At 41.6% G+C, this 25,134-nt stretch overlaps 1 protein-coding gene across 4 annotated transcripts in view; it reads left to right on the top strand.

The window, feature by feature from the left end:
- RALGPS2 (Ral GEF with PH domain and SH3 binding motif 2) overlaps nucleotides 1-25,134 on the top strand; it is a 340,810-nt gene that overhangs the window by 154,642 nt on the left and 161,034 nt on the right. For all 4 annotated transcript variants that reach the window (XM_068242552.1, XM_068242555.1, XM_068242554.1 and 1 more), the window contains 4 exons: nucleotides 1,098-1,181; nucleotides 6,449-6,538; nucleotides 8,161-8,253; nucleotides 22,479-22,605. In XM_068242552.1, the coding sequence (XP_068098653.1) occupies nucleotides 1,098-1,181; nucleotides 6,449-6,538; nucleotides 8,161-8,253; nucleotides 22,479-22,605 (394 nt within the window). The remainder of the gene's footprint in view (nucleotides 1-1,097; nucleotides 1,182-6,448; nucleotides 6,539-8,160; nucleotides 8,254-22,478; nucleotides 22,606-25,134) is intronic.

Below are 25,134 nucleotides of genomic sequence, written 5' to 3' on the forward strand. Positions count from 1 at the left end.
TACATTTAAATCATAGGTAGGAAGCCTTTCCCAGTGCCAGGGCACTATTTGCATGGTGTTTGTATGTTCTCCTTGTGTCTGTGTAGATTCCTTCTCACCCCCCCCCCCCCCCCCCCAAAAGTACAGATAAGTTAATTGGCTTCCCCCTAAATTTGCCCTAGACTACAACTGACAAATGACTGTTGTAGGGATTTGATTGTGAGCCCCTCTGAGGGACAGTTGGTAACAATAATATAAAGTAATAGTATTAATTCCAAACTGTTAAGACTTTACTTTAATGACAGTTTTGGAGTCAAGTTACAGAATATTAAGTGTGTTCATGACAGGATTACTTTAAATTTTATATATATATATATATATATATATATATATATATATATATATATATATATATATATATATATATATATATATATATATATATATTTTTTTTAAATAGTGCTGTGCTTCTACAGAAGGGGTAATGCTGGTATGCATATGTTGCCTTCTGGTCATCAGTCACAGTGATCTGTAAATGTCTGTAATCCCTATTTTCTGAAACCGGACCATCTGTTAGCTATTGACTAGTGATGTGTGTTCTGAAGTACAAAAAACAACCCAAACCTCTTTGGTCATGTGGGCAATGTATTTGGAGCTTGATTTACACACGGTACTATCCTGTAAATAACTCTGCAGCAGCAATTTCCATTCAGAACATAAATCTATTTGATTTAGTTTTCTATGTTCCATTCAGGAATCAGCCCTTTTGTCTTCTCCTTTTGCTACTCCCTAACTAACCTTCAACGATTTCCATTGGCCTTGAGGTTGCTGGAGATTGTAGTCCAATGCACTGGACCTACATAGACCTACATAGCTGGTATACCTAATGCCTGGAAGAAAGAGTGGCTACCATTGGCATGCCTAATTAGAGCATTGGCCCTATATATGTGGTTTTACCAATATATAAAAGGGTGATGCTCTGTCCCTGGTTCGTATGCTTGCTTCATGTTTGATTTTTTTTTTTTTTTTTTATTTCTCTAGTAACATTTTAAAGTTAAAAACCGTTGAGATTTAGATATGTCAGGCCTTACTGACTTATTTGTTTTGCTTATTTTTAGGAATTGTCAAGCTGTGGATGGAACAAAAAGGAAAAGTACAGTTCTGCACCAAACGCTGTGGCCTTCACTAGAAGATTTAACCAAGTGAGTCTTCAGAACAACTTTCTGTTCCCATGTCACAGCGCACACAAACATTCTAAAATGTTAATTGGAATGTGATTGATATAAAGGTCTATACTTGTTCTTCACATTTTTTTTCCCAATCTGGTATAAAATACTTTAAATGTTTTTTTTTTTTTTTTTTCATGCTGATACTATATAGCAGTATATTGATGGGTTAAGGAAGAGTTGGTTTTAGGAGTAGATTGAGGGTAAAGTTGGGGTTAGGTATAGTTTAGTTGATAAAATTAGGGTTATGCGAAATGTGTTAAAATAACAAAAAAAAACAAAAAATTTTTGATCGGCAAAGACAGCCAGGCATCAAAAGTGACTGATGCCTGTTAAAGGTGAGAATATGCGGTGGTTATAGAAAATAATTTTGGCTGTAATAAGTAGTATTGAGTTAATACAGCTGGAAAAACATTTTTCTTCCATATACAGGTACTGTATATTCTGGCGTATAAGACTACTTTTTAACCCATGAAAATCTTCTGAAAAGTCAGGAGTCCTCTTATACGCCGGGTGTCCTAGACCAGTGTTTCTCAACATTTTATTGGTATGTACCCCTTTTAAAACTCTGTACTTACCAAGTACCCTCTGTCATAGTAAACATTATCACAAGTACCCCTTGACAAATATATGATTATATATATATATTTAATTGTAGCACATGATCATTAGTTCTAAACAATATTCAAGCAATTACTATTGCTTTTATTTAGCTAAAATACTAATTTGATGGTGTTTAAATAAGATGTATCATTTTCTAAAACTATAAATTTGTTATTCTTGGTTATGTATATCAAGCCCGAGTACCCCCTGGAACCATCAGAAGCACCCCCTGGAGTACGCGTACCACACGTTGAGAACCTAGGTCCTAGACGACTGGTGATACGCCCTAACCTATTACCAACTCTCAGATCTCGCTGCTGAGGACTGTGGTGAAGTGGCGCAGGCGCACATGTGTTAGATCTGAGAGGCAGAGAAGGAAGTAAATAGGATACAAGGGCAGGCCAGATGGGTGAAAGAGCCGTGTTTTATGGGCACAGCACAATCTATTCTTCCATACCGCTCTGATAAACAGGCAGACAAGAAGAGCTGACAATCCACTTGGGGAGGGGGAGAGTTGACCAATACAACCAGTCAATCACTTCTATACTGTTATATACTGGGTACCACATACATTACAGCACCAGTATCTGTTCATACATAGCACCAGTATATAATGTTTTTTTTTAATTTTTATTTTGTGTATGTTGGAAGAGGGGTAGTCTTATACGCCCAGTATATCCCAAACTCTATATTTTAACTGGAAAAGTTGGGGGTTCGTCTTATACGCCCAGTCGTCTTATACGTCGGAATATACGGTGTGTCTTTATTGTAGGCTCCAAGGTACCAAAATGTGATTATTTTGTAGGGGGTGATTTTTTTTTTTTTATTTACACTCGGTATTTATTTCACTGAGGCTACTTTTACTTGGAGCTCTCAACTGCCTCAGGCAATTAAGCCCCACATACAACGGGGCATTTCTATCACCCAGCAGAGATTACTTGATCCCTTGGTCAATAGTACAGTACAGATGCTGTACAGATGCGTCATCAGCCTCCAAGCGAACATCGGCAGTGTTCTCCCCAAGCTATTTTAGCCGGGTGCTCCACCTGGCTAATTTTGGTGAGCAACCAGCTATCATTGGCCTCCTCCTCATCCCCGTCCAGCCCCATCCTGCTATTTTTTTCATGCCCCCCATCTGGAAAAAAATTTCTGGGGAGAACACTGAACAGGTATGGTGCTATGAAGGGAGGGTGGATGGAGAACGAGCTGGGGATTTCTGTGGCCGGGGCAGAGGAGTGAACAATGCGATCAAGTGGAGTTTGGACGCCAAGGATCGCTAAAGGTCCAGAATGGCAGATCTTTAACAAACGTCGGGCAGCTGCTGTACACACGCTGGATTGGCTCAGGATACTCGGACGCCACTGCTGAGCTCAAACCAGCGTGTGTATGTAGCTTTAGATTTAATCACTGAAGTTAAAGTTCAATTTGTGTGGGAAAGAACCACTACTTTTTCATCAGTTTTCACAATAAGTGTTGAGTGCTTTTCAATTGCAACCAGTTTTGTTTTTTGTGTGCAAAATAAGGATTAAATAGTTGCAGTTGCATCTTGCCTTCAGTGTCTGCCTCTCCAGCTTCTATATAGTTGCACCAATCATTCTTATAAAGTCCCTAGAGCTGGATACCGAGGACATGCCTGCTAAAGCTTGAGGAAATATTTGGCGTTACTTATTACTTTCACGAAAACTTCTCTCAGCGCAGACATTATTGAGCATGGTGCAGATGTCGAGTCACAACAGAGATGAGTTTACATTTGTGATTTGGTTAGATGAGAGAAGCATCCACACTACAACTTCATCAGTCACCGAGAGACCCGGATCTGAGCTCCCTCTCAAATACATTCTCTGCTGTGTGCAGATGAGTCGGGAATTTTCTAATGCAGCCAGACTTTTTTTTTTTTTCACTCAGGAAATTACCATTCCTGTTTGAATGTTTTGCTTCCAAAAACAACAGCAGTTATTTAACTTTAGCTTTCCTTATATATGTGGGGTTAGAGGGAGATGGGAATATGAAGTCTATAGGAGTCGCAGAAAGGAGGTGATAGGAGATTTTCAGTTGAAGAATTCCAGACCGTTTGCGTAGCCAGCCATGACGTTTGCAGCACAGAAATAGTTTTATGGTAAAGCTGTATAAATGCTCCTTCATAGAGGGAAGGTATCTGCGTCAGAGGGAGAGGGAGCAAGTAATTCGCTTTCTCCCTGGTATTCTACTCTGCTGTGTCCATTGTGAGTGGCTCAAGCTTTATGCCATTAAAGAGAACCAGTGCAATATACATTCACCCAAAGGATTATCAGGAACACCAAACTAATACAGTATTTGACCCTCTTTCGTCTTCAGAACTGCCTTAATTCTACGTGGCATTGAATCAACAAGGTGCTGAAAGCATTCTTTAGAAATGTTGGCCCATATTGATAGGATAGCATCTTGTAGTTGACAGAGATTTGTGAGATGCACATCCAGGGCACGAAGCTCCCATTCCATTACATCCCAAAGATGCTCTATTGGGTTGAGATCTGGTGACTGTGGGGCCATTTTAGTACAGTGAACTCCTTGTCATGTTCAAGAAACCAGTTTGAAATGATTCGAGCTTTGTGACATGGTGCATTATCCTGCTGGAAGTAGCCATCAGAGGATCGGTTTATGGTGGTCAAGAAGGGATGGACATGGTTAGAAACAATGCTCAGGTAGCCCGTGGCATTTAAATGATGCCCAATTGGCACTAAGGGGCCTAAAGTGTGCCAAGAAAACATCCCCCACACCATTACACCACCACCAGCCTACACAGTGGTAACAAGGCATGATGAATTTATGTTCTCATTCTGTTTACGCCAAATTCTGACTATCGAGACTCATCAGACCAGGCAACATTTTTCCAGTCTTCAACTGTCCAATTTTGGTGAGCTTGTGCAAATTGTAGCCTCTTTATCCTATTTGTAGTGGAGATGAGTGGTACCCGGTGCTGTCTTCTGCTATTGTAGCCCATCCACCTTAAGGTTGTGCATGTTGTGGCTTCACAAATGCTTTGCTGCATACCTCGGTTGTAACGAGTGGTTATTTCAGTCAATGTTGCTTTTCTATCAGCTTGAATCGGCCCATTTTCCTCTGACCTCTAGCATCAACGAGGCATTTTCGCCCACAGGACTGCTGCATACTGGATGTTTTTCCCTTTTCACACCTTTCTTTGTAAACCCTAGAAATGGTTGTGCGTGGAAATCCCAGTAACTGAGCAGATTGTGAAATACTCAGACCGGCCCACCTGACACCAACAACCATGCCACACTCAGAATTGCTTAAAGCACCTTTCTTTCCCATTTTGACATTCAATTTGGAGTTTAGGAGATTGTCTTGACCAGGACCACACCCCTAAATGCATTAAAGCAACTGCCATGTGATTGATTGATTAGTTAATTGCATTAATAAGAAATTAAACAGGTGTTCCAATAATCCTTTAGGTGAGTGTAATCAGAGCAGGTACTTGTAGAAACAAAAAGAAAATCGCAAGCCCACAAAAGTGTAGTATGTTAAAGTCACGTAGCATAGAATAAAATCAATGTGAATGAATACTCACAAGGAAGGGTTACCGCTAAGGCAACCACTGTATTAAACCCAACCCCTCTCGGGTTAAGAAGTCGCTCTCTGTAGATCAGAAAATAAAGCAGTACAGCCCTCCACCAAGGGTGGAGGAACGTATAGGTAATAGGATAAAAACAGAGGCGCCAGGAAGAATAAGATACACTAAAAACAGTTTGAAAATGGGAGGTTGTGGTGTACTCCCCTCCCCATTGAAGACTCAAATTGTCTAGTTCAGGCAAATTTAACTGCATATTCCAGAAAACAGTGCGACGAGTTTCGCAGGTATTTCGCCCGCTTCTTCAGGCAATTAACAGGAGTAGTGGATTACAAGCTCTAAGCAGGCAGGGATGCATGTCTCCTCCCCCAACCATACAATCCTCACCCACAGTTTTGGCGACCTACCTGTCTACCTGGGCGACAGCTGCCAAGTAGCCCAATACAAGTTGTCCCGTTCGGCATGATATCGCATGTCATTACCGTTATTATAGCCAACATAAAAGTACACATTGACTGCTTATTATTTGTCTACATGCCATCGTGTTAATATATTTTCCATGATTGTCAACAATCGTATACTGTGGCAGACCACCATTCACATGAAGCTTTTGCTATGAGCTGCTTTTATTAGAGGCAATATGGACTAACGATGCAGCTGTCGTACCAAGCTCTAAAGTTGCCCATGAAAGCCACTCAGCTTCTTGTTTAAGCTAGCATATATAGAGTTTATTTTATGCATCAATGAGGAGAAACCAACCGTTTCAACGAATGCTAATTACTACCAACTAAAACAGGAAGTAGGCAGTAAATGTTAGCACACAGTGAGTCTATTCGCTATGCTAGCCCGGCTCCTGGACATTGTGCACATGTGAGGAGCTAGAGGGGTCATGCTACCATGGAGGTGTAACACAGTGAGCTGCTAGTCCAGCCATCTGCTTCCCTTCTATACAAACTCAACCCAACTCAAGGCTTTCCCCTCAAAGGGCTCATTGAGAGCCAGATTATTGCCATAACGGCTCCTCACAGTTGTTCTGCTCACTTAAATCGTTTTTTTTTTCTCTTTATGTTCACAGGTGAGTTTTTGGGTAGTGAGAGAGATCCTTCACGCACAGACCCTGAAGATCCGCGCTGAGGTTTTGAGCCATTACATTAAAACTGCCAAGGTGAGAAATGTCAGCAGAGCTGTCCGCCTTGATGTTTAATGTAAGATATGAGCAGCACATACTTCAGCTCGGAATGATCACATCCATGGATAAATATTTATACCCAACACTTCATTTGGCAGCTTTCTTGAGCTCCATTAAATACTTCCAGGCGCCCTGTGAGTCCAGGAACTGCGGGCGCTGTAAAATCACTGCCATTTATAACAAGGCTTTGCTGTGTATATCTACAGCAGCATTCAGGGCTCTGAGCCCGAGATGGGCCTGCTTAGTAACAGCCTTCTGTTTCTCTTAATTTATGTCTGACAAAGTGTATTTCAGTATTTATTTGGTGCTGTAGGTTTGTATTTATTGTTGGGTAACTGTATTTTGCTCATGGCACCACTGTTTAGTTGTCCCAAAGCTAAAAAAAACTAAATGGAAGCTCCTCAATCATTTTTATATATCGACTGAGGGAGATGCACAGTGGAATTGGTCATTTACAGAGTACAAAATATATTATCTCCCCCATTCAGTTTTAGTAGCTGGAAAGAAATTTCCTGCCCCAAATTTAAAATGAAATGTATATGGCAGTTGCATGTTCAAGGCTGTTGTGGTAATCTGAGAGTACAAACACAGGTATACAAAGGACATTACAAGAAATATGTACAAATAGGAAATAGTTGGTAGGTATCCTCTCATGTTATGCCTAGTACACAATTTCTCCTCAGATTGACAGGTGGTATCGATAATTACTGGCATGTCCGATCTGCTCCTGCTTGAGAACAGGATAGATTTTTTTTTTTGCAGTACTGATCTGAAAATCGATCCCGTTATTGATCAGGAGCAGATCGGACATGTCAGAAATTGCTTCGACCCATTGATCTGACCGCAAATTGCATTGTGTGTACCAGCCTTAAGAGATTATCCCATAAAATGGCAGCTGACAATCTCTGCTGGTCACCACTAGAATTCCCACAACATGGTTTCTACGCCCTTCCTGCTTGTGGGTGCATTGGTTACCCACCCAAAGCAATGTTCATGTGGCTGGTACTGCCTACCCATTATCTTCCAAATTATTCTGCTGAAGTTTTCTCTACAGAGAATCTGAAGCCTTAATTAAAAAAACAAACAAAAACTGATACCTAAGGAGGGAAGAGGGAAGGCTCTGGGTTCTACAGAGCCTTCCTGTTCCTCTCCTCATCCCCTCGTTCCCCAGCGGGCTCCTCCATTTAACTCTACCGTGGCGGGAGGCTTCAGAAGTCTTCAAGAACTCAAGTGCTCACAAAGACTGACGAAGGCCAGCCGCAGCGGAAGAGAGCAGTCTCCGACCGATCGGTGGAGACTGTTTATGAGGGAACGAGGGGACCAGGAGAAGAACGGGAAGGCTCTATAGGACACAGAGCCTTTCCTCCTCTTGGGTATCGTTTGTTTTTTGTTTGCTTTTTTCATTTTGGCCTCAGACTCCCTTTAAAGCTAAGCAGAGAAGGAGCTGCACAACAGATATCGTTTTTTTGTGTTTCTAACAATCAATTTTTTTTCTCCAATTAGTTCGTTTTTTAAGTTTTGTTAATGTAGAAAAATAGTGTCATCTTATAAACTAGTATGTTGCATTTAAAAATCTGTTGTGTTTGTTAAACCTTTAGAAACTTTACGACCTGAACAACCTCCATGCGTTAATGGCCGTGGTATCGGGGTTACAGAGTGCTCCCATCTTTCGACTTACCAAGACGTGGGCAGTAAGTAGTGCTTGGAATCCACACTATGTAGATTTGTACAGTTTGTACTTTGTTGGTGTATGGTGCACCATTACTCGAGGTGTATGGTGCACCATTTATTAGAGGCTCTTCTGCTTTGTGCATCACACCTATTTTAGCATGTGTGAAAGTTCTGAAATGCTGCACACTGTAGAATATAATGTATTTGGTTATGTTGCACCTTTGTATTATGGTTGTGCAAATAACTGAAATGTGGCCCTTTATGTACTAATGTCTGTGTTCTATTAAAACTGTATCACTCACGAGTACAGTTCTGAATATTGACAGGTATTTTTGCAAATTACATACCCAGCTCAAAACTTTAAATTACTGTTCAGCTCCTATCCCACCAACGTTTCTGATCTCGCACAAAAAGATCATGTGCACTTGACTATAAACTGGATGCAGCCACTGGGTCCCCTGAGTTTAGCTGCTGTCCACCTGCATGCAGTCTTCAGCTTGCTGCAGTGTCATCATCCAGCCTCATTCTAGGTTCCTCTTCCCCTTGTCCTCATACTGCCTCATCGTGGATGCAACTTCCACAATGAGGGCTGGAACCCACTGGAGCGATTTTTTTTTTTGGAGCGCTTAGGGAGCGTGATAAATCGATAGCGATTTCCCTAAATGCTCTGCCAATGTAAATGGATGGTGAAAATTCCACAGAAGTGATTGCGATTAGCAAAATCGCAAACGTAGGACATACAACATTTTGTTAGCGTTTGCGCTTCAATGTAAAGTATATCATCACTGGCGTAATCGCTCATCAAAACTTGCACGGAGCGATTTTGCTAGCGTTTTAAAGTTAATGTACACTGTCAGACTTTAAAAAGCTAATTGCTACACAACCGCTGGCAAATTGATTACACTTTCTAAAAACGCTCCCTAAAACGCTCATGAAATCGCTTACAAACTGCTCATACAAAACGCTAGCGATTGCGATTAGCGATAGTGTTTTGTAGTGGGTTCCAGGCCTCAGAGTGTGTATAATCTGCACAGAAGAAGCCTGGATGATGGCGGCAGCAGCAGGTGGACACCAGACATCTAAATCGCTGGTTGATAAAACGTGAGAAGCATTCTCTGTGTACCCAGTCTGCATTATGGAGACCAGCTTCAAGGGAAGCGCGGGAGGATTGACAGTTCTGGCAACGGGACAGACCTTTTTCAGTGCACACTCAGGATATTGAATTTGACCTGAATGCAAACTAATCTTTGATAGGGCATTTTGGAGCCAACAAGAATCTTCATATATATATTAGAGCCTAGGTTCTCAACACACAGTATGCATGTATACCCCAGGAACTTGAACTATTTGCAATTATAATGAATTTGTGGCATCGAAAAATTATAAATTATATATAAATCTGAATAAGTATTTTAGTTAATTAAAAACATAAAGGAATGTTTGAAAAGCATTTACTTACACTGCCATTCCACTTGCCAGCAAGCAATGTGGTCTTCCTGGTAGCTGAAGTGTGCTGAGGCCACCAGTAGGACCACATCACTTGCTGGCGAGTGGAATGGCATCATTGCCCTTTTGTTTCCAAGTTGAGAAGCACTTAAAGGCTATCTGAGGTGAATGCTTGCGGTGAGGGACCACTCAGACTTCTAGGGGCTGAAAGAACCCCCAGGTAAGTAAAGCTTTATTTCAAACATTCACCTTGGATATCTTTTAAAGACCTATTTTTCCTAGAGTAGGGACTCTTGTGTCTTGAAATGTTGGTCATGGTCTTCTGTATTAAAGTATAATTGGAAGTACCAGTTTCCTCATATTTCTTATGGATTAACAATGGAGATGGCGTTCATTTCAAAATCATGCAAGGTCTAAAACAAGGAGACTGGCTGAACCTGGCACTGATTAATGTGGCCCTAGAATACGTGATCAGAAAAATGACAATAAATAAATCCAGCAAATATTTTAAGAAATAAATCTGTACAGATAATAGCTTACGCAGATGATATTAACATAATGGGCAGAACAATGGCAACGGTAACAAAAAACCTATATCGATCTAAATAATCAGGCCAAGGAGGTAGGCCTGATAATAAACACTGATAAGACAACATTTCTAAGGCAGTCATGAAAGAGAGGCCCACCACAGAACATAATAATAGGTGACGATAATCTAGAATCTGTAAAACATTAAAAATCTGAAAGTCAACCTAGTCAGCGATGGAAGTGAAACCGCAGAAATCCATGGAAGAATAACTCAAGCCAACAGAGTATACTTTACCCTATCACACATCTTTCACTCACGGGACATCTAAATGAACAACAAAATCCATGTATACAAGACCATGATCGGGCCTATACTTAGCTATGGGTGTAAAACATGCATACTTACTTAAAACCTAGGAAGCAAAATGGTTTTGAAAGGTAGATATTACGAAAAGTCTATGGCCCCTTCCACGAGAATAGTGTATGGAGAATTCAATACAACTATGAGCTATATAAACTATATAAAGATCACCCACTATCAGATCATATTAGGATACAACGGTTGAGATGGGCAGGACATGTGGTTAGAATAGATGACTATGGGATCCCAAAAAGAATCTTTACAAGGGGCATGGATGGACGAAGACCTAGAAAGAGATGGGAAGATTAAGTTGACAAAGATGCCAAAGAAATGCTCTAGATACGCAAATGGAAACAGGCAGCAATAGACCGATTTGGATGGGGCAGAAAACTGAAGGAAGCCAAGGCTCAAATTGGGCTGTAGCGCCATCAGAGGAGGAGGTGGTGGTGTTAATCACCCTGAAAATGAGACTAGAGCATTAAGTGTTTCATGAATTGGCTTTGACCAAGGTTGTGCAGGTTGTATTCTTTGGGCCAGCCTCAAATAGTCAAACCTGCTTGTGTAGATATAATGCCCACGTCTTTGGAACAGAAAGTTATGAGTACAAAACTCGTTTTCTGCAAGAAATTTAGCTGCCCATTTATGTACCCACCAGCACCATAACAAAGCACGTGACAGTACCTCCTGAGCTTGCATTAGAACATCGGTTACTGCTCCAGAGAAAGGAGAGATATCAGCTGTTGGCAAAACCCAAGTGAGCAGAGGGGAGGGCATGTCGCTAAGCCTGTTAAGGATCTTCAAATTTGCTGACAACTTTTCTAGTTAATATTTAAAAACAAAAATAAAAAACCCTTCTTAATATCTGATGCTCTTCCTATTTGGTGCATGCTACCAGTGTTATCCCAGAAGCCTTTTATTGTCTATCCATTTATGCAGATTTACTTTTGATAGGGCAAGGAAACTGGATCATGGCAATGTAAATGAGAAAGTTGCTTTCCTATTTGAACTGAACAATATAAACAGTACAGCAATGTATTTAGGGACTTATTTAGCTGCGTTATGAATGTGCCTCATAATTACAATGTCCTAGCTACTGAATCATCTCCAGGCATGAGAGCCATAGCTGGAAGGCTCTCTTCTTTAGGCAAGGACAGTGAATAATATAGTGCTATGGTGTCTGCAGCGAGAGCCAAGCTTCTGTCACTCTTGCAGGGCTGAGACACATCATGGACTGGTGATAATTTGTTACAGGCTTATTGTGCATTCCACAAGGTACAGGAAACTGACAACAACATGGTTAGAGCTTGCTGCTGGCTCAGCGTGGTGACAGCAGGCTGGTTCAGATGAGATCAGGGTAAGGAAAATGTCTCCAAAGGTTACACGATGTGGTAATTAGAGCAATCGGTGTGGAGTATGTTGGTAATGAAATGTCGGTTGGTATCATGAAAATGAGTCCGAGAATAAGGGCCTTCTCATTGGCCAGAGGGCAGATTCACTGGAAAATAAAGTGATAGAGGTACAAATGAATAGGCAAGCATAATAAGGAACAGCTGCACTAGATGTATGACATCACCACAGGTTGTGCTGACCTCTGAGGTGTGATGAATAACGTGATCCATAGCTGTAGGAGTCTTGTGGATGGATATAAGGCCCAGAGAATATTCCCAGCACTACTAATGTGCAGCTGTAAGAGCTTCACTGAACGCCTTCATTTTATAGGAAGTTAATATGAAGAGGAACTGATGTGTTTTTCTTTCTCCAACAGTAACTAATACATTCCACTAAACTGAAATTCTTGCACTTCGTTAGCTCTGCAGATGTATTGTTTGTGCTTTGCCTTATGAACCTCTGAGCATTCTGTTTAGCCTGGCTAGGTAAAAAGATGGGCTTAAATAGTTCTGCATATGAAATGCTTCTGTACGAAGCTTCTGTGCTGTTGTTGCATAATAGCACATGGATCTGATTTGAAACAAGGTAGGTCTTTTTCCTGCAAGGAGTGTGTTTTAAAGTGCTGTTCATTAGTTCTGGTCATTTTTCATGCCTAGTCTGAGTGTTATGGAAAGCTTGGAATAAAAATAAAGCACAGTTGGGTGGAGGTGCAGTAGAATGATTTCCCCAGAAGCATAAGGTCTGACAATCAGCTGAACTACTTCTGCTTACACTATAAAACATGGTCCTTTGTGTTTGAGACTGGTTATATGTATCCAAGTACAGCTACAATCCTCACAAAATTAACATACTTTAAATAATTTGTCTCTAAGCAATTAATTTTTGTGGCCATCCATTATGCATCGTATTACAAGAATTTCTATTTTCTCTTTCCACTTAACTTGCACAGATAGCACAAGTTCAGCATTACTGGTCTAAAAAATGTGATCAATTGATCAGAAACTACTGGGTTGAGAATGTTGACTATAGACTTTGTTGCTGTAGCTGCTGCTGCTTAGATTTCATCATCCGACTCTTCAGAATGCAGAGTGGAATGACAGACTGAATCACTTAATCAGGGAGTGTATATAAATATATACCTTTTGTGCCTGGTGTAGGCTTTACATGGCAACTCAACTAGAGCATTCCCAAGGCTGTTATTGTGAAATTGAGTTTTCTGATCTAGAGTAAAGTGAAATACCTGCAATTACCTTATGCAGACTTATGAGAACAGTGGTGGAATGCTAGCCACTATAGTGATAAAGGAAAGGACACACACTACGGTCAGAACCCAAAGTTGGGACACTGGGTTCTGGCCAGCCAATGTGTGAAGTGGTTGGGCTACTGCGGCCAATGTGCAAAACACATCTTGTTCAACAAAATGGCACAAGTTTCAGCGGGGTTCACTCAAGCACTTCACTGTCAGGTTGCTGGTTCGGGATCTTTTGCGGCAGGGAGGAAATATATGGGGGAAGTCCATCCAGTGCCCCTGTACTTTCTCCCTCCCTGCTTTGCATGCATGTGGTGTCTCCGTGGGCTTTTATTGCAGCCTGGGACACTGATATTCGCTGCCGTAGCACAGGATGCATGAAAGCCAGAGATGCCACACACAGCAGGGAGGGAGAGGGTGCAGGCACAGGCTGCCCTGTATAGTTCCACCCTCCAAATGCCAATTCCCGCATTGGCCACAGTAGCCCAGCCACTCTGCGTATTGACCGGCCAACTTTAGGATCTCTCCGTAACATAAACCTATATGTGCACACACACTTGCTTCCTCTGAGACTGGGTGGTCATGTGACTGTACCTGGGTTCCAGGAGGAAGAGTTCCCCTTAACATAGAAAACCAGGGTCTAGAGTCCACCAATAGCTTCATCTCAGAGGTATACAGGAACACATTCACATCACTTTTTATTCCAACTTGTGTAGACATCCTCTAGATCAGTGTTTCTCAACATTTCATGGGTATGTACCCCTTTTGAAAGCCTGTGCTGGCCAAGTAACCCTGATATGGTAAAGACTATCTCAAGTACCCCTTGAGACAGATACTTAATAGTAGTACATGATCGTTTCTAAACCATTTCCACACATTTGCTATTGTTTTAATTAGTTGCAATACTAATTTGGCTGTGGTTTATATAGGATTTATTATTTTCTGAAACTATAAATGTATTAAACTTAATTAAATACATCAAGACCAAGTACCCCCTAGACCAGGCATGGGCAAACGTGGCCCTCCAGCTGTTAAGGAACTACAAGTCCCACAATGCATTTGCCTTTGAGTCATGACTGTGGCTGTAAGACTCCTGCAATGCATTGTGGGGGACTTGTAGTTCCATAACAGCTGGAGGGCCAAGTTTGCCAATGCCTGCCCTAGACCCATCAGAATTCCCCCCTGGGGTTACGCGTACCACATGTTGAGAACCTATGCTCTAGAAGATCACCAATCACAGTGGCTTCAAAGATTAAAACTTTTCTCATTGCTTGCTAGAAAGCCAGAAATAATCACAGACCAGATAAGAATTTCAATGCACAATTTGGGCAGTAAGATTGCTAGCTCTGTAGTTTGGAATAAATAAATCCATGTTTATGGAAAAATAAAATCATGATAACATAGTGCGAAGATAAAATAAGCATTAGGAAATTCTAATAAACATACTGGTCATAGCCAAAATGGTTTGATGATTAATTAATCCTGGCTGTGTACACAAACAAAAATGATTCATCAGAAACGCAATACATGAGGATATTAATATCTGATATGTTTTGAAACGAGAACATGAGATTGGTTGTTCAAATTTCAAACTCATACAAGCTATAAACAAAGTTCCTTCCTATTGTTCTGGCCAGAAACCCCACCTTTGAAATAGTTTGCTCTGGCCAGTTAGCCTTCCAATTCAACATCTCAAAGAAAGTGGATCTGTACACACAGAGTGGCAGAAGAGAGAAACTCAGACTGGAATAGGTAGAAGCTGCAAATAGCATGGCAAACGCAGTGCTATGTGATTTCCTATTTGAAAAACTTCCCAAGACTTTTATTTTTTTTTCCACGGCAGGAAATTCAATTGTGTTTGCCAGTTGCACATAAAAATTACGGCAAAACGCACACTTGAAAATACATGAAAGTCACAATCGCACTTTGAAATTCAGTATCATAGCTTGGTAACATAATGACTGTAGTGTTCTGTGATATTTTACCAAGATTGGAAGTTTCTGTGGCTGATTCCCTGTTAGGCAGGGGTCACTCTTGTCTGCAACGCTTTGCTGCAGACAAAAAACGCACGTGGAATCGCATATAATGATGGTTTATGCTGCTGCTGCGTTTTCAGGAGGCATAAGCGATTCCACATAGTATAAAAGATACAACCTGCACTACTTTGCCGCACAACGAATGCAGTTTTCAATAGGAATCCATGGCTATTGTAAAAAGAAACCTGCTAGTTAAAATGCTCTGCCCATCGCACAATTGTGCAGCAAAAGAATGTGGGGAATTGTCTGCGATTCCCTCAGATGCTAGTGTGATCCCTCGCTTAATCATTTACTTTTAGGGCCTGAGTACATTGATGAGCCGATATCAGCGATGGACATTAAAGGGATACTGTAGGGGGGGTCAGGGGAAAATGAGTTGAACTTACCCGGGGCTTCAAACGGTCCCCCGCAGACATCCTGTGCCCACGCAGCCACTCACCGATGCTCCGGCCCCGCCTCCGGTTCACTTCTGGAATTTCAGACTTTAAAGTCTGAAAACCACTGTGCCTGCATTGCCGTGTCCTCGATCCCGCTGATGTCATCAAGAGCGCACAGCGCAGGCCCAGTATGGTCTGTGTCTGCGCAGTACACTCCTGGTGACATCAGCGGGAGCGAGGACACGGGCGTGCAGGCGCAGTGGTTTTCTGACTTTAAAGTCAGAAATTCCAGAAGTGAACTGGAGGCGGGGCCGAAGCATCGGTGAGTGGCTGCGCCAACACAGGATGTCTGCGGGGGACCATTAGAAGCCCCGGGTAAGTTCAGCTCATTTTCCCCCGACCCCCCTACAGTATCCCTTTAATTTTCGATACGCATAGACATCAGTCAGTGCATACATTCAGCACTGTCTGACAGGCACACTTCTGCCATGCGCAACAATTCTAGCAATATAATTGAATGAGGTCAGCACTGACTCAGTAAGTTCAATAAGATGCAAAAAAAATCAATCAACCTCCCTGGTGGCGGTCCATTTCCCCAGAATTTCTGTGAAAAAAGGGATCCAATTAATTTTCATAACCTTTTTGTTTCCTGTAGCTTGACAAAATGTGTCAAGCAAAGGTCTAGCATACAGTGCAGGAGAGTATTAACGTGTTTGCACATTCATACTGTTCACAGCAGGTTTTGTATTGAAGTGTATAACAGTCAATACCATTAGGGAGGTTAATACAGGATTATAAAATTTTTATTTTCAAATGTATGCGGTTTAAAGATAAACCAATTGCATCTCAGCAAGGTGGCAATCGGCTGATCCATTTTCAAGCTGCAATAATATGCCTACAAAACTATCATAATCCTGCATCAACCCCAAATTATTTGCATCTCATTGACTACCCCTAGCATTGAGCAATGCCCTTCCAGGCAATTCTGTAAATCACACAACCGCCTTTGTTGCATAGCAACACAAGTCTGTGCCCGGGCCCTTGTGGTATACATAATTTCTTTTCCTATTATAAAGTGATGCGAAGGGCATGTGTCTAGCCAATCTATTAGTTGTTTTGTCACGCACAGTACGTTGTGATTTGTGTCTTACATTATCTCACTTTAAAGCTCAGTTATTACCATTAATCCCATTAGCGCACTAGCCTGAAGCACAAAGAATCTGGCCTTCAAGCATAAACTATAATTGCTACTGGATATGACTGTAAGCTCTTAATTATTGTGCTGCGTGGGAACATCTGTAGCCTCATTCAGTTTTTCCGCTTAGCTGGAAACCTCTGACAGTCTGTTGCTTACATGAGGCTACTGAGATCTGCACAATGATGAGGCCTGAGAAATAGAAAAGAGTCTGAGCCCCAACACTGCAAAACCCCAAGTGTCTGCACTGCGTGATCTGCTTCCATAGAGCCGGCTATTACAGTCACTGAGAAAATGCCAGTTAAGTTTAAGGGTCCCCTCTTGTATAGTTACAGTCTGCATATGCATTTCTTTCTCATTATTTTATTTAGCATTATTTATTTTTTCAGTGTTGGCATTTGTGTTCCGTTCCCCTGCCTGTGTCTAAAGTTCCCAGGGTGAGACAGTAGCCAAGTCTGTCTAGGCAAAAGTCCTTAATAGAGTGTTTTTGATAAATCCTTGAGCAGCTGTTGCATGTGTGTAGCGTCTTTTCAGGCCTGCCATGATTGGCTTATGTTGGAACAGAATGTGACCAAGAACTGCAAACCTATTATTTTTGTTAGAGTATAATGTCAGAATGTATTTCCTTATAATCCTATACTGACTTTGGGAGTTGCTGTAATACAGAGGAGTATTTTGTCTGTGTGCTTCACTAGCAGAGGACTAGTGCATGCAATGTTTAGATCTTGTGCTGACACCAGTCAGCAAAACACAGAATTCTTTCTGGCAGACCTGCTGTACGCATAGTGTTGACCTTTGTATTGGGCTGAGGCCACTGCTACAGTATCTAGAATGCACGAGCACTTGCGTTCTCCTGGAGAACTACGATATTGTCTATACATTGCCTGTTAGGTGTTATGCCTGTACTGTTGGGTGTAAGAGTCAACAGGGGCGTTGCTAGGATACCAAGAGATCCGGGGCACTTTTGGACACTCCAGCTATAAAATGGGTATTGCACTGCATCAGAATGTGGGTGTGGCCATGGGTGGAGCCAAATTTACATGAAATTAACAGCGGTCTAAGTAGGCCTGCCCAGCAAAATGTTGGATGAAGCTCCACTCTCTATTAATACAAAAAATACGCCAAAAATACAGATAATACGCAGTGTTACCTGGCTTCTGTGCTGGCTGGTCCGGCTTTTTGCAGGGCGAAACACAGCTTTCTGCATGCCCCCGTGTAGACATCATAGCACCCAGCATTGCACTACAGCACCCATCATGCCCCCATAAAGGCATCACAGCGGCCAGCATGGAATCACAGCAGCCAATATGCCCACGTAGAGGCACCATAGCACTCAGCATACCCCACATTGCCATGTGTTGTGGTGCCATGATGGGTCCTATGATGCCATGCTGGGTGCTATGGTGTCTCTATGGGGAATGCTGGGCTCTGTGGTGCCATGCTGGTTGCCATGTTGGGTGCTGTGGTGCCTCTACTCTGCCTGGGGGACATCAGGGGCACCTCAGAAAAGATCCGGGGCATGTGCTACTGATCTTTGGAGCTAGCAACGCCCCTGAGTGTCAAATCTAGATTTCACGCCATGTCACTGGCTTGTCCCTGGCTGTTTGCCCATGAAATCTTGTGGAAACTGGAAGCAGATGTTGCATTGGAGACAGTTTGAATGCTACTTGCTACTGTTTTGGTTACGTGCTGCAGCACAGAGTGAGTACTTGGCATGACTTCTCTGGACTGATCCTCTGTAGCACTTGATGGTTATTTTAAGATTATGCTTAGAATGAAATTACTGAGATTATAGTATTGTAGCACATTTTTATTTTAAAAGTTTCCTTTCACTCCCTCATCTCCAGAAGCACTTGGTTTGTTCTTCGAAAGCGGTAGGTACTGATGGGAGCTGTTACTCTTGTTGTGAATGCCGCAGTGAGCAAAGCTCCACTCTAGTCCTCCTCCGCTGGTGTAGATGTGGGGAGTTCTTCACACAACCAAAACCGGATCACAAGGTTTATTGGTTTATACTTGTCAAATTTATCAGACTTCTGGCTTACTTTGAAGTCTGGCAACACGCCTCTTTCCAAGAACCACTGCAGCAATGAAAAGTCATCACAAATATCCATTTAAATTCAAAACCTAACATAATTTCCTAGTAAAGTTGCTCCCTCTTGAGCCCATCATTTGCTGACATGAATGGTACATTCTTTGCTTAGGAGAGGGAAGAAACTGCTGCAGGACTAACCTCAGTAGTCCAGTAGAGAACAATGACCTCTATTCATAAAATCGCCGTACACATGGCTGACTCAAGTTGGCTGAGACGGCCGATAACAACCGCCGCATTCAATAATTAGTAATATGACCAGTAGAGTCGACACACCATGAGGCAGGGAACACACTTGTCTTTCAGTTTTCTGCGCGCGTTTTCCTGCATACTTTTTCTGCACACCAAGTGTGTGTCTATGCAGGAAAACGCGCGCGTTTTTTCATAGCAGCTGATGTAATTGATACAAAAAACTGACAAAACACGCAGAGTCCTGATGCAGAATGTCAGTTTTTTTTTCTGCGCGCGAACAAAATATTAAGTGTGTACTAGCCCATTGATTAACATGAGTTCTCAGTTTTTCTGTGCAGAAAACGCGTACGAAAACAGTCAAGTGTGTTCCCTGCCTCATTGTCCCTGGGTGCTTGATAAAGTGGCATAGGCAGTGCACAAATTGAGCTTACAAATACTGTCTGGGCCTAACATTCCATGCATGACACTGGAGACAGGACGGACATTCCCTAGTGGTAAGATCATGGGCTACAGTAGCACAGCGTGCACTGATACCACTGATACCTTTATAACCTTTGAGGGATGTGCTGATTATGCATATCGTATGTTAGGATACTGTTTGTTTACCAATGTCTATTACCATGATGCTTGTGTGAGGTCACTTGTAGGGGTATGGTATTAGGATTATTGATATATGTGTTTGTGGGATTGCCATGTAACCACATGCCTTGATAAATGGGGACCATGGATGACCCCCCAAACAATCGTTGAACATTATTGTTGATACTGGCAAATAGTGTGTGCTGTAACTTCAACGTGGTGTGCTGATAATGTTTGCAAGCTCATTCAATAATTAGGCTTGTGTACAAAGGCGCCTGATCCCTGACGCGCAAGTGATTTGCCTGGCGGATCAACTCACCCCCAGCGATGGCAATCTTCATAGTTTGTGTCGCTCCCCCCGCCTGCTGCGTGATGTCATGCATGCGCCACTCTGTCTTGACAATTGGACAAGACAAATATATAACGAATCAACCCCAGATCCCTCAAAATCCAGATTTTACGTGTTGTCCGTTGAATATAAAAAGTGTACTGATGGACACATCTGCTGTGACCATACATGTTGCCAGTCTAGCACAGTGTGGACCAGGGCATACACAGGTCTCCTGCTTTTACTCATCTCAAGAAGTTACTGCAAGCACTTATTTTTGCCTCCCATTATCCACAACTGTTGGCTCTGGAGACTCAACAGGCTCTTCACAATACAGCTGCAGTGTTAAACTGTAAAGAATTTTTGTGAGGATTTATGCTGCGAAAACATATATATTTTTCTTTTACTGTTTGCGGTAACAGAAGACTGACAACCCTGAGAGTAATTCAATTTGGAAAGTTATCCTAAGGGCTCTTTCACACCAGAGCCCTTTTCCTGCGCTTCAACGCAAAGGCAATTCGTTGCGTTAACCAAGGGAAAATGAAAGTCCATAGACTTTAATTTTACCTTTCACACTCAACGCTGCGTTTCGGTGCGTTGTGGTTCGACACACCTGGGAGCGTTGAAACCCTGGGAGCCGGCGGTTTCACGTTGGGTGAATTAATAGCTACCGCCGCTGATTGCATCGCACCGCAGATTACCGACGACACGCCGCAGGCTATTCAACGCGTGCAGGAGAACGGCTCCTGCATGCGTTGTTAGATGTGAAAGAGGCCGAAGTGTCCTCAGTAAGCATTAGTATTTCCACTTGTTCTAAATCCACTTGGTATAAACCTTGATTCTATATAGATGTTTTTGGAAACGCAGAATCTGTGCTTTAGCCCTTTTGCAAGCAAGAGGAGTTTCTTCAAAATTACTAATTCCATCTCCTGTTTCCCACTAATACACAAGCTCCAGATTGCTGTTGTCTGCAGTGGGGGTGTTGCATAAACCTACTGTCCTCCCTCTGCTCCTTAAATACACTGTTATTGCTATTGTGTTATCCTCTGAACTTCAGGTTTATAATCCTAGAATGGGGAAATTAGCTTGTGGGCAGAGAGTGCGGTCATATTTATGATCTTTTCTCTGCACACTGAAGACATCGTATTCTCACTCCAGCCTGAATAATTGCAAATATCCTTCTGTTTTAGGAAGGCAAACTGTTTTGTATAGCATTTTAGTAAGAGGGCTTTTTGGTCCTTTGTAACCCCTTACACACTTCTTGGATTTCTGGTTCACCATGAGCTTGCTTGGCAATCTGTAATTCTGGGTGTTTCAATCCTACCCCCATAGAGCCACCATAATCCATGCCATGCACTGATGATCAACCAGTCTGGAACAGTCTGTATCCATGTTGGATTATTGTGGCTCTGTACAATTAACAAGCTGATACATCATTGCATTCCAGCTGTTCTGGAGGTGTGTTTAGCTTACTGAGACAACAAAGGAATGATTAACATACTCAGTAGTGATGCATTGTGGGACACCTCTAAGCTAACTCCAACCTGAGTAATCGCAAATACCTTCACTTTTAAAAGGACTCTGAAGTGAAGTTTATGGAGGTTGCCATATTTATTTACTTTTAAAAAATACCCATTGCCTGGCAGCCCTGCTGATCTATTTGGCTCCAGTAGTGTCTGAATCACCCCAGAAACAAGCATGCAGCTATTATTGTCAGATCTAATGGTAATGTCAGAAACCTCTGATCCGCTGCATGTGTTCAGGGTCTATGACTAAAAGTATTTGAGGGAGAGGATCATTAGGGCAGCCAGGCAACTGGTATTGCTTAAAAGGAAATAGGGCAGTCTCCATATACCTCTCACTTCAGGTGTCCTTTAAGAAGGCGAACTTCTGTTTTTTTATGGAAAGAAAGGTGTTCTTCCAGCTTGCCTGGATGTGCTTTAACACTATACTGTAGAATAATACATTGTGGAAAAAAATCTTGGGTGATAGTATGTCAGTGTACCTGCACTGATTAAAAATAAAATTATATGAAAATAAGGCAGTCCTGGAGAAGTAGAATTTAGCTGAGGTTCTCCTGAAAAGTAGACAGAAGCCAAAACACTGACTGAGCTAACAGTGCTGATAACATAACAATGCTAAAAAGTTTAGACATCTTTTGTTTTGCAGCTGAATGAATCAGATTCCACATCATACTGCCATGGCGGCTGTTGAGAATTTCGTTTTTGAAATTAACATAAAGAAAGAACCAAACGCACTGTATGTTTTTGATCTTTAATTTATTCAAGACACATTACGAAAGAAAGGCTAAATACCACTCTTAGAACTTTCCTAGAGTATAACCTTTTTATTTTCAGTTTGTTTACCATTGGAACCACATACTTATTATCTTCTAAGTTTATTGTCCATTCAGGTTTACTTTAATTTTCTGATGTAACTTGCCCATCCAGCTAATGAAATAATACTTGTGTTTCAGCTTTTAAGTCGAAAGGACAAGACAACCTTTGAGAAACTGGAATATGTTGTTAGTAAGGAAGATAATTACAAACGGCTAAGAGACTACATCAGTAGTTTGAAGAGGAATCCTTGTATTCCATATCTGGGTAAGCTGGTTACTGTACATGGTTTTCATTTCTTGTTCAATTCACGATTGTTGTCCAGTGTTGCAGAATAGTCTTTGCATACAAGATGCTTCCTGAATTGGTGAAAATAGTCTTTCAGTCATCTTTCAGCCCTCTAGTCTTTGTAGCTGTGAAGATTCATTTGCTGAGCCAGTTGTGCATGTTTGTGGCTAAGGGGATTGGAGGGGGTTGTTGTTGTTACCGGCTCCACCAGTAGCATACTGTATTGGGGAAAATGCTTCTCATGAAATATAACTAGGGTTATCTCTATTTCCTTAGGCATGCCTGTGACAGAGGCACAGGGTATATCCATCTATATAGATATGGAATTGTGACCTGGTCCAGCCTTGCTTTGGGTCCATGGCTGGTCTAATGCATGTCCTCCAGCTGCACATACTCTCTCAGTATCATTCTGCTCAAAGTAAAGTGCATTGTACAAGTTAGTATGCAGCATATTGCTGAGTTAAATAGGCAAAAGTATTGTAGAAGCTAATATATAGCAAATTACTGTTAAAGAGAAGACAGAGCTGACTATGATCAGTTGGTAACTTTACTACAGAACTACCATCAAAATGTCCCCTCTGCTCCATTATATTTGCCACCCCATTATAAATTATTAAAACGAGCTTCTTTTAAAAAGGGTCTTGTGCTAGGGAATACACAATGACTTTTTTCAGCAGATTTACTGTCCGATTGATGGACCGATCGATTTACTGATAGTTTTTCCGATTAATTTTTCGATCGTTGTTTTGATTTTCCATTCAATTCTATGAGAAAATTGATTGAAATCAGATCGGGCCTGTCTGAAATTGTCGAGTCATCTATCTGCCAAAAACACTTCTGGTGTATTCCCAGCATTAAAGAGTGATTCTCTGAGGGCCCGTTCGCACTATAGTGATTAGGAGGTGATTCCTGCTAATCACCGACGTGCTTGCACAATATTAACCCTATGGCAGTGATGTCCTTGCCGCTGATTATGGGTGATTCGCGATTAATGGCAATTGCTAAACGCGCTACAGAGCTACTTTTGCAGAGCAACCGCAATACAATGCTTAATAATGAGCTGATCGCAATCGCTCAATGAACGTGTATTTGTCGAGTTATTTTTCTTAGTTGATTGTGGAAAAATCACCTGTGGAAAACACTAGTGCCAAGCGCTAGTGTTTTGCGATTTACAAGTGTGACTGCGCCCTGAAAGTAGGAGATAGGACTTGAGAGACAGAGGATGTGTGCAAGCTCTAGAGCTATCCTAAAAATAACAGCATGATCTTACTATAAAAAGAGAGAACCGAGAGCCAAATATAGTGTAGTAGGTACTAATAAAGGGGTAAAAAAGAAAAGAGTACAAAGTTATACTCACAAACCAGGGTTACCTCCAGGCAACCACTGTAATAGGCAGGTGAGGAGATTGTCCTGTCCTCACTCAGGGTTAAGAAGTCGCTCTCTGTAGATAGGAAAAACAAGGGGTATCCCCCTCCACCAGGGGTGGATATTATGTCTAGTGTAATGGATAACAGAGGCGCCAAAAGGATAAAATCAATTGTTAAAAAGTTTAAAAATGCTTTGGAGGCAGTTGGTGGACTTACCTCCTGTAAGCAGAAACAACAAGCTGTGTATTCAAAAAACAAAGTAGATTTATTGGTACACTCCAGGGTATATTCGCAACGCGTTTCACGGGTATATTCCCGCTTCCTCTGACAGAGGCGCGTATTGTGACCTTAAGACTGCACTCTGTATACTCCTGTTAATTATTGCCTGAGGAATCGGGAATATACCATTGAAACGCTAACGTGAAACTAAGCATGATGTTAAAGAGGAACTCCAGCCTAAACAAACATACTGTCATTAACTTACATTAGCTACCGTATGTTAATTTAAAATAGATAAGTAATATAATCTCTTACCCACACAGTTTTAAAAGAACAGGAAAATGTTTGATTTCATGATGGCAGCCATCTTTTTGGTTGAAAGGAGGTGACAGGGAGCATGAGACACAGTTCCAACTGTGCTGTGTCCTGAGCACCTCTCCCAGTTGCTAGGCAACGTGAATAACATAGGAAATCCCATCATGCTCGGCACAGCATCAGGGAAAAAAAGTCTGGGCTTTTTTTTCTTTGATGGGTGGAGCTTCGCTAAAAATGCAGCTAAAAATGATGCTTTGGTAAGAAAAACAAAGTTCTGATGCTGGGAAACTGTTAAAGAAACACCAAGCCTTTTCAGTTCTGCGGAGTACATTTTTAGTCCGGAGGTTTACTTTAAGATTAAATTGGATATTTTATGTCAGATGGCAGCAAATTGTGAGGTTTCATTTTTTTTTTGTTTATAGAAATGACATTTCTTTAGGCAGGTTGGTTGACTAGTGAATAAAGAGTTGTGAGGCAATTTTTTTTATTATATATTGTAAACAATACTTTAGATGTGGTTTACTTCCTTAAAACCCATACTACCCAAGTAAGGAGTAAGAAAAAATGCCACTACGTTTTATTCAATATGTTATAGGAATCTACTTGT

Source organism: Hyperolius riggenbachi, chromosome 6 (assembly GCF_040937935.1).
Source record: "Hyperolius riggenbachi isolate aHypRig1 chromosome 6, aHypRig1.pri, whole genome shotgun sequence".
Taxonomy (NCBI): domain Eukaryota; kingdom Metazoa; phylum Chordata; class Amphibia; order Anura; family Hyperoliidae; genus Hyperolius; species Hyperolius riggenbachi.